The sequence below is a fragment of the Trachymyrmex cornetzi genome, unplaced genomic scaffold (genome assembly GCF_001594075.2).
Source record: "Trachymyrmex cornetzi isolate Tcor2-1 unplaced genomic scaffold, Tcor1.1 scaffold21, whole genome shotgun sequence".
In the NCBI taxonomy this organism is placed as follows: Eukaryota; Metazoa; Arthropoda; class Insecta; order Hymenoptera; family Formicidae; genus Trachymyrmex; species Trachymyrmex cornetzi.
Window position 1 is genome coordinate 1,145,444 of NW_017296741.1, and position 14,728 is coordinate 1,160,171.

Sequence of the window (14,728 nt, forward strand, 5' to 3'; positions counted from 1 at the left end):
ACGCCTATAAGTTAGGCCATTTATCGTGGTGTGGCGTTGTAACACACATACAAGAACGATCCCATGTCCGTGTGCTCGCCTGCGACATGGGCTCGTGCTTAAGTGTGTGGCTACCGATTTTGCCAGAAGACACACATATAAGAACGAGCACACGGACATGGGCTCGTGCTTAAGTGTGTGGCTACCGATTTTGCCAGACCGCCGTCTGATACTGTGTCGCCACCGTCAACGCAGAGTTCTTGGCTGACCGCTGAGAAGTCAGGAGCCTTAGGGCCTGCGCACAATAGAGAAATAAGAATAATAGCGTATTCGATTTACTGATTTTTACTGATATTTACTGATACCGACTCCGAGTCAATAGTCTGTTCTGTTTAGCTGCAAAAGAAGAGCTAAATTGTGTAAGAAATGCAGCTGTAAAAAGAACAGACTGTTGACTCAGAGTCGGGTCGAGTCAGTAATCGAATACGCTATTAGATATTAAGATTTCAACCTATCAGAAACCGTGTATTCCGATGTAATCAGTTTCTGATAGGTTAAAATCTTAATATCTAATTCCTGTTCCTGTATTGTGCTCAGGCCCTTAAGATCAAGGTCATTGGAGATTGTTTCTCTTATTTTCATTTTTACTCTGAAAATCATTTTTATATGTGAAAATGCAAATAAGAGAAACAATCTCCAGTGACCTTGATTTTAACGAATGTTTTTTTTATTCAGGACATAATACTGAACAACATTCAAGAGGTTTTAGTCGTCGGTCGGACACCTTGCATAAGGCATCGTCTACAATACACGGAGTAAGAAGTAAGAGTAAGAAATTGACCAATCACAGTCGATTTATTCTTCTCACATTCGACTGTGATTGGTCAATTTCTTACTCTTACTTCTTACTCCGTGTATTGTAGACGGGTCTTAATGCCAATATCGGCAGTACTGTAACTTCAAGTCTTATAAGGGCCTGCGCACAATAGAGGAACAAGAATTAGATATTAAGATTTCAACCTATCAGAAACTGATTACATCGGAATACGCGGTTTCTGATAGGTTGAAATCTTAATATCTAATTCTTGTTCCTCTATTGTGTGCAGGCCCTAACTCGAAAAGTATTTCATGAAAAAATATTTTATTATAGTATTTTGGAAAGCTCTCGAAGCGTGCTACAAGAATATGCAATAAAAAATGAGATTTTATTAAAAAAATGTACGTTGACCTTGGTAGTGCCCCTTATCCTATATTTCCACCTTCTTTCCCCCAAGAAAATCGACAACTTTCATATAAAACATTTTCTTGTATCTCTTATGGCGTTTTCGGCCCGACCGAGTTCGCACCAACTTGGGTTGAAGTAATGATGTTTCATGCTCTCCTATTGGTAGAGCGTGTAACGTCAACCAATAGCGAAGCATTTTCCGACCCAAGTTGGTGCAAACCCGGCCGGGCCGAAAACGCTATTAGTTTCTGAGATATTCGCCTGGAACGATTAAAATGACCTACCCTGTATACTAAATATTTCAAAATACGATCTCAGTTCAAGACGTAAATAATTTTAATAATCAACAAAAGAAATAACGAAACAATCTTGGCTAGAATCGCTTTTATTTATACATTGATCATATTCGACAGTTATATAATAATTCATTAGCTTTCAGGTCTTTCTTTCAAATCGTACATATTTTATTATAAACTCTTACTTTTATAAGCACAATCCTAAAAATAATCATATAGTTATATACAAATTATTTTATTTCGAGCATTGACTAATAATGCAATATGTGGCGAGCTATGTTATTACATTTGTACAATACGAAAGTACGGGAGGAGAAATTTTTCTCTAGAAGAAATTTCATTTCGCAAATATGTTTAGATATGCGGTAAGAAATTCAGAGTTGCATGAAGTCTAGCTGTAGCTACATACAGAATAGCCCACAATTTGTGATTTTTTTTTTAACGATGGACATTAATTTCTAATTGGAGTTTCTAATTTGTAATATACCTTTTCGTAATCGTAAAATTAAATTCATACGAAAGTATGAAAATCAATTATTTAAAATTGATTTATTAAAATTCTATGAAAATAAAGAGTTCGCATTAAATTAATTATACTCTTTATTTTCCCGAATATTCAATTCACAAAATTTAGAAATACTTTTTTATTAAAATTAATTCAAAGTTCGTCGGAGGTTCTACCGTTAAAATTAAAAGCACAAATTATGAAATATGTATATATCCTACTATTATTCTCCAAAAATATCCGATATACAAATTGCTCTTTCACAACAAGCGATGTACCGCAAATCAACTATTATGCATTGATATAATAAAGTAAGAGAATTCATTCATGACACAAATATTCAAATTGAAAATAAAATATATATATGTTCAATTTCCGATGCTATAGATTATAAATTATATAAGTAGATCTTTTTACGTTTACATATGTAACAAATTTAACAGTACTTTTATGTAATAAACTTAATAATATTTTTATACAATATTAAAAATTTAATTATAAATTTTAATATGTCCTATATAATATAATAAATTTAATTAATAACACATTTATATTTTCAGTAAAATTTATATTAATTAAAAATTTAATAATCAATTTTATTAAAATTTTATCAAAATTTGAGAGCAGGATGTAATGTCTCTGTCCATAAATGAAAAATTATGTGATATATAATTACATATTTATATAACCATTAGTATAATCTGTGAGAACGAGACATAATAATGAATAAGAAAATTATATATTTTACATGTCTATGGCATCGGATAATTTAGACTCGTAATATTCTTGTAGTTTTGTAATTTAAAAAATTGTTTTCTAATTTTTTATAATAATTCAATTTTGCATTGTATTATGAATCGAGAAGCCATTAATTTGTCGATTGTCATGCTTCCAGACATGTTCCAATCCATGGTGTAAGAATATATGTATGTAATGTTATATTTTCTATTATATATAACATATACCATATTTATACATATATATCATATATCAGGGTTGCCACAGAAAATGAATTTTAAAATTCCCTGATTTTTCCAGGTTTTCCAGATAAAAATGGAAAATTTTCCATGACTAATATAAAATATGTAAATTTTAACATTTAGACTCAAGGATTTTAAGAAAGCTACATTAAAAATGCAAAAAAAGTTTAGTAGCATAGTAAAATTTTGGGTGCAAATTCGAGCAAAAATAAATTAGTTTTGAAAAAAAGAATGCAGTTACGACGAAAAAGAAGAATGAAATAAAAATACTGAATAAAATATAAATTTGAAATATTTTGTTAAAATCGTTTAAAGTGCACAAGTTTTGAACTATAAACGATACGATATAATATTTACAATATTATAACAATTATTTGGAATAGGAGCAGTTTAAGGAAATTGTGAGCAAATTTTGAAATTCCAGACTTACATTTTTCCCTGACTTTTCCAGGTTTCTATGACCAATTTCAATTTCCCTGACTTTTCTCGGTTTTCCAGGTCTTTGGCAACCCTGGATACTATATATGATATATATAACTTCGCCGTATGAAAAAAATTAAAAATTTGTATTTGTTTTATAAATATCTATGTTTATTCTACAATAAGTCGGTAGTCTATAGTCCTGAGTCTTATCGGTGAAGTTGGCCAATAGCTAACTTGTACTCGACTATCGATTTTCTTAAAACTGACCAAATTCGATTTTATTCCTCCTCATTAGTCGAGCTAAACAACATTATACAACGAACAACTTGTAGATGCGAAAAATCATAAGTCACTTATTTAGGTGAGGATAAGACTAATGAGGGTTAAGACTGGTTAAGATTTAAGATTTCCAACTACCCACTCATTGTAGAATCAGCATGAAGTATCTGGCGAAGCAAAACAAATTGGAAATTATTTCTTTTTTCAAAATGAATAAGTTTTTTCTTGCTCAAAGCAACACACAATTTTCTCTCATATCTCTCTCTCTCTCTCTCCGATTGTTATCACTTATATATCATCTTCTAAAAAATACAAATACTACATACTAGATAAGTACTTCTTTTTTGTTATAATGCAATTTATATATGCTTACATGCATATATATATATATATATATATGTATATGTATATATACAGGATCTCGTTTTAATTTTTCTCTTACAACTATCTCCGAGATTGCTGGTTATCGCACAAAAATGTCTAGGATCAAAATTACTCCATTTTTTCTATGCAGCTGTATAATTTAAAAGAAAAATGTGTAACTTTGATTCGAACTTTTCCTTTTAAGTAACCATTAATTTTGGAGACAATTATACAGAAAGATTAAAATATGGAAACAGTTCTGTGTATATACTTAAATATATACAGGTATACTTGAAATGTACAGGTATTCATTCTGAGAGCATACACAATTTCTACAGATCTAGTACGTATTATTCAAGTTATTATGCGCAGCTATATGAACAAAATCTATTCTCCCTCCAGACGAGCGTTCTTTTTCTTAATACTTTCATTCATTGTTTATGTCTACTACTTACTCGTGATTACATAATAAATATATAATATTCGTCAAGGACGATCTATCTCCTTTAGTCTCTAAAGCACGGGCATTGCTGCGAAAGGGCGAGGCATTTTGTGTGAGAATAAATTGTGGGAGTCGCAGGAGTGAGATAGAGAGAGAGAGGAAGGAAGAAAGAAAGGGAGTCTTCTTCAATTCTGAGATTAGGTGCGACGAGCTACTCTCGACAACATCGTGATGGGTCACAGAGCATCGCGATGCCATACCCACGTCCTCTTCGTATGATCGAATCTGTGAGCCAGCCATTGTTGCTCCAAAAGCTGATATCTGTCCTGGCTGAGGTACAGGGGCTTTCCACGTCTACAAGATTATTTATAATATCAAACAATAGAATATTAAATAATAGTATTAAAAGTTATATAATTAGTCAAATATAGTATTAAAAAAGTCATATAATTTAAAAAAAAATTAACTTGTAATTTGTCATGAAAGAATTCAAATACTTAAATAAAATATAGCCTAAGTTTCAACATGTTAAAAATTAGAATAACAAATATTTAATGTTTAATCACACATTATTATTCATATATATTTTTATTCTATATTGTACACAATGAATCATACTTACTTTAGATCTCTATCTTCTTCCTCAAAGTCGTCGAGATACAAAGATCCCCATAAACACGCTCGTCGACCGCGTATCACGATAATGTAAGTCGAAGTCACTACGAGGTAGATGCCAGTCCCACCGCCACAGTCGATTGAATGCTAAAAGTATAAAAGTGAAAAAATGTTTACAGTTTGATATTCGTAAATAATTATTTTGTCGTGCATATGTAAATTTTATGCTCACCTGAGTAGCTTCAAACACATTCATCTGTCTACAACAGTTCTGTTTGAGGCAGACAATAGTGCCGCATAACAAACAAATGCTGATCTCCGGCGGTACAGAATGACACATGCTGCACTGTCGCTCGTGGTAATACTGAAAAGAATTAATATATATACTTATATGGATAAAAGCATATGAATAAAAATAATACATAAATGTTGTGTGTAATAGAGTACAAATACACATATATAAAGAAAACATTCTAATTTATAAAATGTTTGAATTAAAATATAGATGTTTATATTTTATCATTTATAACCATTTTATTCATGCGTATTTCTTGCTTCCATTTTTTAAATTAGTTGAATTAATGAGTTAAGCTGCGATATTTTTAAATACAACGAACTTTGTACATGTACACACATATATATTATATATATATATATAATAAATACATGTATATAATATTACATAAAAAAATATATATATATATTCTAATTACTGGATCTTACCGTGAAGATTTTTTCGTATTCCCTTGGAAGACTAACTAGTTTCGGCACATGCCACGATATATGTTGTTCCATTATCAGATTTCGAGCCGGTTGATGGCCACGCCAATTAGCGAGAAACGCGATCAACTGATCGCACCAGAAGAGCGGCACCGACACACCCGCCTCTGGTTCCTGCCAATTTAGCGCTACCGTCGAATCGAAGCTGTCCCAGCTCATACCTTCCGTGACTAGCTCCAGATAATATACCAGTCTCACAAACTCGCTCTGCTGTGTTCTGATCAGTGGCAGCGGCTGCTCGTATAGATGATAACGTAACAATGCCGCCACTCGCAGAAACGGCAAACACAATGATTGGATCTGAATAATCAAATAGCAAATCAAATTATCAAATAGCAAATGTAGAAATAATAAAAATATACATCTGTATTATTCCATCAAAGAATCATACTGAAACATTTAAGGTGTTTTTAACATAAGGAAATTTTTTTTAGAAATAATCAATTTGTTTACGCCAAAAACGATATAAATTTATATCTCCTTCCAAGGTGTCATTATCATTTAAATATTGAATATTATGAGACACATAAAGCGTGATAAATTACTCCGTAAAAAGTTAATTAAAAAAAAAACATGTTTAGATATAAAAAAAGCTCTATTCTATTTATAGAACATACTTGCTGCTCAATGCAGTGCGATTTCACTCTGGCATAAGTGGGAGAGGTTGAAGTAGACGGTTTATTGTCGTCCGTGCCGGGATAGAGCCCGCTTTCACTGAAATACTCGATAATCTCGGCCAGTATAGTTTCCGAGGGCGTAGTAGCGCAGCTGCATCTTTTCTTTAGGATCATGTTTCGCTCTTCTCGTGAGAAGTTACAACTTACTTGTAGTATTACTTGATAGTACAGCAAGTTGTAAAGGACTTTTACCACGCCAGAAAAGTATGCTGTGGAAGAAGGGGAATATTAATTCTTGAATATTACTCACATGTATTCAAATAAATATGTGTTTTAAATATGCGCCTTTACGCCATAATTTATTTCGACATATATATAAAGTGCAAAAAAAATCCTTAAAACGTGCGTACTTTGATCCAAGTGCAACGGCAACAGCAGTATGAATTGAATGAGCATGGCGGTCGGGTCTCGTAGAAGCAGAGGAACCTGTCTCTCATGTGGTGTCAAGGCGAGCGATGACGTCGATTCCTCCATCAACGATATGCCAGATAGTTGTTGCCATACATGATGCACTGGCCACGTGGTCAGTACCCGAGCATGCATCGCCAAAACATGAAGAAGCGCAACTGAAAGAAAAAACACATATTTTTCTAATCTTCATATCTACAGATTAATATCACCCAGATACTGATTATTACATATTGCATATGGTAAATAAATAGAAGGCAGAAGAGTTAAGCAGGATATCTGAAGTTAGGTTGATAAATCGATATTAAGAACATACCTATACAATCACGTTTAGGCATCAGAGGTATTGTAGTAGGTGGTGCAATGCACAACGAACCACCACGTTGTACAAGTTCAATCTCAAAATTAGTTCGAGCTACTGAAGTTACAAAAAGGAACAAGCTTTGGTGACTAGGTTTACAGTTCTTTTGTTTATACTTTAGATACGTGCAACTCGTCATATCTTCCATGGCTTTTCCCATTGCCACAGACAGATTTGAAGACACCTGGAACCGACAAATATATTCAGCATAAATGATATATCCTTGATACATCTTAATTAAAAATGTTATACATATAAAAATGTTAGCTAATTTTAATCTTTTAACGCTAATATTAATGTTGCATGTAAAAACACAATGAACATATACTCCCCTCTGTGGTATAAATAATCTATAATAATACTAAATAAAAAATTGCTAAAAAGAAAAGTTATTATGTACATACAGGATTTCGTTGTATCTCTTTGAGAAAAGTGTTTAGATCCGCGAGTATGGTCGCTGTAGAAGCATGACGAGATCGCACCACTGCCGAGCATTCACCCAATTGCGGCGACAGCGGTAAAACAGAATTAGCTAATTGTCGACACAGCGGACACAGGTATTCGCCTCGTTCCACCGCTAGACTTTGCTGCCGTTGTTGACTACGAAGGGACTCTAAATAGGATTTTAAACAGTCGAGGTGTAAATGATGACCACACGTTTGCACATGGACACCACCTTCCCATCCTATATTAACCGAGAGCAGCCAAGACAACTGCAAAATAAAAATATTATTTAATGTTAAGATATTGTATGCTTTTTTTTCACCTGCTTGTAGATATATTTTATTTAAAAAAATATCTTACTAACCATTTAATATTAATTTACTTCAACTAAAAATAAATATAATAAAAATATACAATACAGAAATAAAAATAATTAACATTTTTCTAGCATGGCATTTTTCAAAACAATTTGGGATATAGTGACATTTAATAATAAATATGCATAAACAAAGTATGAGCTTCATTTTTTCTTGTTAGACGAGTAAATTTTGTTAAAGTCTCCATACATCTTTATCTTTTTCTTCAGAAAGTATAGACTCATGTTTCTTTGTGTCCCTTGGAAGTCTGTCCAGATTTTAGTCAAATTTTGATGTATAAACGCTATTTTTATTGGAAGTTACAATCAACTTAAATATCCAGTCCCAAGCGCATTGTTCAATAGAATCAGTCGTCAACCTTCTACAATTTCACTGTAGTTGTATTAGTCACAATGAAGAATACAGCAAAATATAAAATATTCTTTCAAAGAAAGAATCGTAAAAAATGTATACAGCACACACTGTAAGTAAATATATTAGTATATTGTTCACTTACTGTATCAAATAAACGATTCATCTCGTCCATTCTGCGGTCAAAATGAGCGCCTCGGGTATCTCCTTTGGGTATAGGTGGATCTTCATCGGACGTGGGAAGAACTAACCTATCCGATTGTTGTCGTTCGTGGCCAATAATGCTAGTTGCCTACATCAAGAAAACGTATATACATATATATATATAATGTATATATAATGCGAAATGTTTTTCATGCGATAAAAAGTAAAAACAGTACTTGAACTAATACAACGAGTCCCATCGGTTTGTCCTCACTGCTGGGAGTGGTTTGATTGCATATCACACAGTCATACTCTTTTTTACTAGTCAGTTTAGTCTCATTCTCCTCTTGATCCCAGTCCATCCCAGATGCATCTGCATCCTCTGTAAGAGAAAAATTACTTCATTAATATCTTTTGGCTCGTAGCCCTTATCGACATAATTTTATTTATATTATTTGAGTCATTCTTTACTATATATTTCATTAATATAACCGATTAACTAAATTCATACTTCTCTTGTAGAATAGAATATTGCAAAAACGTTACAATTTTTACAAACATTTAATAATTTATATGTGTAGACATATACACACAAAATAGATGATTATCTGGAGACACGGTAGTGTCTCGGCGCTAAACCAAGCGCAGCGACACTGCCGTACTTTACGCGAGCCGGCGAGTTGCACCAGATTGAGATTATCGGATCTCAATAACAGCTGTCCCAATCGAGTTTTAAGTACACTTAATATAGATTTACCGGTTTCCATCGCTTTCTCCATAAATTGTTTCTGTTTGTTAGCGAATTCCGCCATCAGCTTCTGTTGCCTTTCCTTTGCCCTTTTTCGTCGTTCCTCTCGTTCGCGATTCTCCTTTTCACGCTGTTCATCTTCCTCGCACTCTTGCATACGAGGCCATAATTTGTTCCTAGTCTCGATGATCGTTTTTTTACATATAGGGTCTAAATCCGCGATTTTTCTAAGTAGCTGCGATATGAAAAATGGTCCATCACCGATTCGCCATTCACTAGGCAATAGTGATACAAAAGAGCTGCTACTACTACTGCTGCTGATGCTGCTGCTGCTGCTGCTGCTGCTGACTTCATTGTCTGACATTGCACTTTGTTCGGGGTTGTAGCTATCTGGTACACCGGATAATTGAGAATGTAACTTTAACAGCAAGGAGATTATGCTCTCTCCTACTTTTACAGATTGCGGTTGCATTGGTCCACCCTGAAAGATACATGAATATTTTATAACAATGAGGTAAACCGAGTGGCAAATATATTAAAATATATAGTATATAATAAGAAATAAAGAAAATATAGAATATTGCTAGTAGTATATATGTGTATATTATATTATACTTGTAGCTCTCTCCTCTTAAAATGTTTGTAAGAATTTGACGTGGATGGAACAATTTCTGTGGCCCTATAATTAATCGGTTGCGCTGTGACTATTTCATTTCCAGCTAAAACTGCCGGGCGTTGAGGAACGGGCGGTAATGCTGGCTGTCCGCCGATTTCATCTAATTATTATTAACATAAACATAATTAAATAGAACATCATTTATATATTAATTTTGATATATACCTAATTTAACAGAATAAAATGTACGAAAAAATGTTCAAAAGGAGATACTCCAATAAGTATGACTTTTTTCAAAAACCATCTTCATTACATTAATAATAAAACGCAGTTATAAATTATGAATTATAAAAATTATGAATTACAAAGTATAAAAAACGCACTATTTGGTGAAGGAGGCGATTCAATTGCTAGATGGATTGCCATCGATTCTTCCTCAGACGGTGGCAGAGCTCTTTGCAAAGGTATCGTTAAGTCATCCTCACTATTACTACGAGCTGGTATGGCGACAATTCCATCTTCAGGTACAATTGCCATACCATATTCCACTATAATGTTATAGAACAATATTATATAACAATATTATATTTTATATAAATTATTTATAAGAAAAATAAATAGAGTAAATAATGTTTTGAAAAAATATATACCAACTTTGCAATATATGATCTACATGAAAATATTGCTAACCACTTGTTGATGGTAATGCTGGCAGAGATGCAGCACTCTCGACTGACGGTAGCAAAGCCGGTAGAGATGATGCACTCGCATTCGACACACCATTGTCATCTCTAACGGTGTCTACAGAAAATCCCAACAGTTCCAAAGAGACTTCCTCCGCGCCGTCATCTGCGCCGTCATTCAACATCAAAGATGTCGCAACTTCGCTCATCTCTCCATGAATCATCTCCCACTCAAATTCACCTAATGATTATTAATTTTAAAAAATTAGAAAGTGTATTAAGCCATACTAAATATATTAACATGTTTTTAAGTTATTACTATATACATTAATTTTATCATTTTATAATATACTTGTAATTACAATATGTTATATATTGTTATCAATATCATTTGCTTATTATCAATATATATTCAAAGTAAATCAATTATATAAAATAAAGCTTACGCTATAAAAATTTGACAAACTTGTAATGTATTATACTTACTGTCCGAGCTGCTATGCTCCGACTCTTGGACTAGAATCACTTGAGGTATCGTTGTTCTCAGATTTTCGGACAAACTGTCACTTTCGTACCATCCAGCTAAATCCATATCCTTTATTACATGGAAGCTGCCACCGGTGTATTGGCATAAAGGACTCCCCTGAAAATTATATTATAGTGTAAAATAATACAGACAGACAAAATTATTTTAAAAGAAATATAAAAGAATTAAAATCATACAAACAAAATAAAACACATAATAATGAATTACATATTTTTTTACTATGTAAAGTAATAACTTACATATATAAGAAAAAGATTGAATTGTTCAAAGCAACTTAAAGATTAATTATTTTATCAAAATAATTATTTACAGATTTATCTGGCGGTTCCGCAGTAATAACTGCCATCTCTAGAAGATAAATAGCCAATGCCATAACATGTTCCGATATGTTACGTCCATTCACAGCCTTATAGAGTATTATCAAGATCATAGCATGAAAAACTCTGGAACGTAGAACTATACGAGGATCATCATAGTCCGACGAAACCGGAGCCGGTTGTCTAAATGGTGGCCAAAGAGTTGCATTATTCTTTAGCTTGCCTGATTGTTTTACGCTGCAACAGAAAAATATAATATTGGTAAAAAATAGAATATCTCAAACACATGCGTTTTACCGATAAATTTGATACATACTATTCTGTGAAACGATCCATAGATATTTGGAAGTCTCTCCTATGAACCGCTCTCAACAGTACATGTAAAGGATCAAATAACTCTTCCCATACGCGACCCTTTGGTCCATACATACCCTGTTGCATATTGCCACTTGCCTCGAGATTTGGAGCTCTATATTGCGCTACCTATAAACACATTATGCTGTTATATAAAAGAGAATCAACAACGCTATTTAAAATTTATTTATATGCACACACATATATGTATGAAATACAAAAAATTGTACGTAATTGTATGATTAAGTAACATTTATATGTATCTAAAAATAGAAATTAGAATAAAATAATTCTTTCAAATGTACATGATACGTGAACTTACATCAGCTAGAACAGATTCAAAGTCTCTGTTTTGAGTAGTTCCACAGCGTTCCGGCATTAGTTCCATCAATTGACTATGCGTCTTATCACTCATACATAGTAAGGTCACCATTTCAAGACGAGACATTTCGGGATCCGATAAACCTGATGTAAAAAAATATAAATGTCTTAACATAAGTATCTTATTCCTGTTTTAATATTCTTCTATTGTTTCAAGGATTATAAAATTTATTATTACTAAAAAAAAGTGAGACATTTTTAAGATAATCGAATTAAAACCGATTAGAAACCGCATTAAAAACTCACCAAGATTTGTTCTGACGTTGATTAACGTAGCCAAAAACGTTAGGCAACTTTCCAACATCGGAGTATCATGCTCGCCCTCAAGGTATTCATTTTGTGGGGCATGATACAGGCATAAACTCATCCATTCCACCACGTGAAATCTAAAATAAAAATAAATTTTTTTTTGTATTCTCACATATATGGTCTAAAGTAAGATTCTTATTGTTTAAATTTTTTTAAAAATAAATTAAAACGTTTGCATTATTGATTCGACGTAAAAAGAAACGAGGTAGAGGATATTACTTTTCGATAACAGTTTTCAGAAAGACATCTGGCATTAATTTTGTGGCGCAGATTTGCAGCAGATACAGATCCGCGTCCACCATAGAGTTGCAAAAATTGCACTGTATGTAGGTCATTGCTTGGCCCTTTATTTGCAATCCATTGCGAACCCACAATCCATTTAAAATCTCATAGAAGGCCACCTGAAAGCAAAAATGCACAAAAGAAAACGTTATTCATTATATTACATAAACAATCAATGTAAAAAATAAAATATTATCTTGTACTGGATATTCTGTAACTATTCATAAAAATTAATATAACTATAATGTATTATTATAACTATGACAACTTATAACTATACTGTAATATTACGATTGCTGTAGACATTCTCATAAAACTGTCGTGCAAAATATCTAGTTGGCCTTCATTTATCTCTACTGCATCAATGTCATTAAATTGAGTTCGCAAAGCACATTTTTTGATGGAAGATATAAATTTAATCTTTTCATATCTCGGGTAACATACAGTATATAAGCCAATTGCACACAAACTTACATAAGAGCATGTCGCATAACATTCTTATGTAAACATATGAAATATAAATTTAAAACCTCGTTTTATAGTAGATTTATTTACTCGTGCGCAGAGGCAGCGTAACATGTACTACGCAAATTAAGCACGACATGAGACTATTTTTTAGAGACGCCTACCATTGCGTTTGTTGTATCTGTACAATGAAATTGAAATATTTTTTCAAATAAATTCTGAAATACACAAAAGTCACTGGATCGATATAATGAGCAGTTATAATTCGCTACTCTTTTATGCATATCAAACTTTTTAGAACAAAAGTTTTAATCCCAGTAATACTAACAATGGGTGTACATTGATGTACATCTTGTGATTCTTATAACATTCTCTTTCTACTTCTTTGTTGATTTTCTAATCTTTTGTATTGAACAATTGTCCCACATGACTTGTATCAGGAGACATGATAATGCCTCGGCGCTAAGCCAAGCGCAGCAATAGAGATACACGAGGTGTTAGATAGTTGAATGTAACTTTTTTTTTGCTGATTTTACCAATTAATTTTTTAATTTAAGAGAGCAATTTTTAATTATTTAAAAAAAATTTAAGAAATATTTTAAATAAAATAGTAATTATTGCGTGAACATAGCAGAGACAATTTTTAGGAAGAATAAAAAAATTAACTAATATCTAGTCATTTAGTTCATTTTTAAATAATTTTTTTTAGCTATTAATTATCTTTCTTGCTTTTAAAATATTGTAAATTAATTTATTTTTGTGATTAATAAAGATAATAAGCTATTAAGAATATTTTATGAGAATATTTTATTGAGAATATTTTATGAATTTTTCAAGTGGTTAAAAGAAATTTTGATAATTTAAATATATTTTTGTAATCAAACAACTTGATGGTATATTCTATATATCAATAGCATGTAATTAATTTACGCGACAAAAAAATATAATGCGCTATATTAGAAGAAATAGAATACGTTATTAAAAGAAATACGCTTTTAGATTATTCAGAAGATATTAACTATTTTCTTGCCATTGATTTTGAATTTCTCAACTTCTTTTTCTTCTATTACCATATAAATAAATAATGTCAAATCTAGATAAATAATGTCAGTGTTTTTTATCAATTGTTGTTCAATTAGCAGGGGTGCGCTCAGGAATTACGCCTAGATAACTCTGGAGTGTTCTAGTGTGCGCCTTAGGTGTTCAAAAACTTCAGGTATAAACTTACCCAAAGCGTTCAGAAACATTTTGGATCACTCCGAGATTACTTTATCGTCAACCTACTTTTGAATTGGGTAAAAATCGTCCCGCATGCGCACTGCAAAATCACGTGCCTAATGGGACAAAGACTAGGGTTAAGTTCCACGATTATTAAAA

General features: G+C 32.3%; 1 protein-coding gene across 2 annotated transcripts in view; it reads right to left on the minus strand.

The window, feature by feature from the left end:
• Positions 1-4,091: 4,091 nt before the first annotated feature.
• Positions 4,092-14,728, minus strand: part of Ubr3 (Ubr3 ubiquitin ligase) — a 28,632-nt gene continuing 17,995 nt past the window's right edge. Inside the window, exons 9-28 of one of the 2 annotated variants that reach the window (XM_018505599.1) lie at positions 12,824-13,005; positions 12,542-12,681; positions 12,237-12,379; positions 11,877-12,043; positions 11,554-11,797; positions 11,183-11,339; positions 10,704-10,937; positions 10,397-10,561; positions 10,013-10,173; positions 9,407-9,878; positions 8,886-9,031; positions 8,651-8,797; positions 7,738-8,046; positions 7,289-7,517; positions 6,915-7,130; positions 6,505-6,773; positions 5,831-6,187; positions 5,340-5,471; positions 5,115-5,254; positions 4,092-4,846 (exon numbers count right to left, since the gene is read on the minus strand). In XM_018505599.1, the coding sequence (XP_018361101.1) occupies positions 4,729-4,846; positions 5,115-5,254; positions 5,340-5,471; positions 5,831-6,187; positions 6,505-6,773; positions 6,915-7,130; positions 7,289-7,517; positions 7,738-8,046; positions 8,651-8,797; positions 8,886-9,031; positions 9,407-9,878; positions 10,013-10,173; positions 10,397-10,561; positions 10,704-10,937; positions 11,183-11,339; positions 11,554-11,797; positions 11,877-12,043; positions 12,237-12,379; positions 12,542-12,681; positions 12,824-13,005 (4,128 nt within the window). In that variant the 3' untranslated portion in view covers positions 4,092-4,728. The remainder of the gene's footprint in view (positions 4,847-5,114; positions 5,255-5,339; positions 5,472-5,830; positions 6,188-6,504; positions 6,774-6,914; positions 7,131-7,288; positions 7,518-7,737; positions 8,047-8,650; positions 8,798-8,885; positions 9,032-9,406; positions 9,879-10,012; positions 10,174-10,396; positions 10,562-10,703; positions 10,938-11,182; positions 11,340-11,553; positions 11,798-11,876; positions 12,044-12,236; positions 12,380-12,541; positions 12,682-12,823; positions 13,006-14,728) is intronic. The other variant, XM_018505600.1, reaches the window with a different exon arrangement.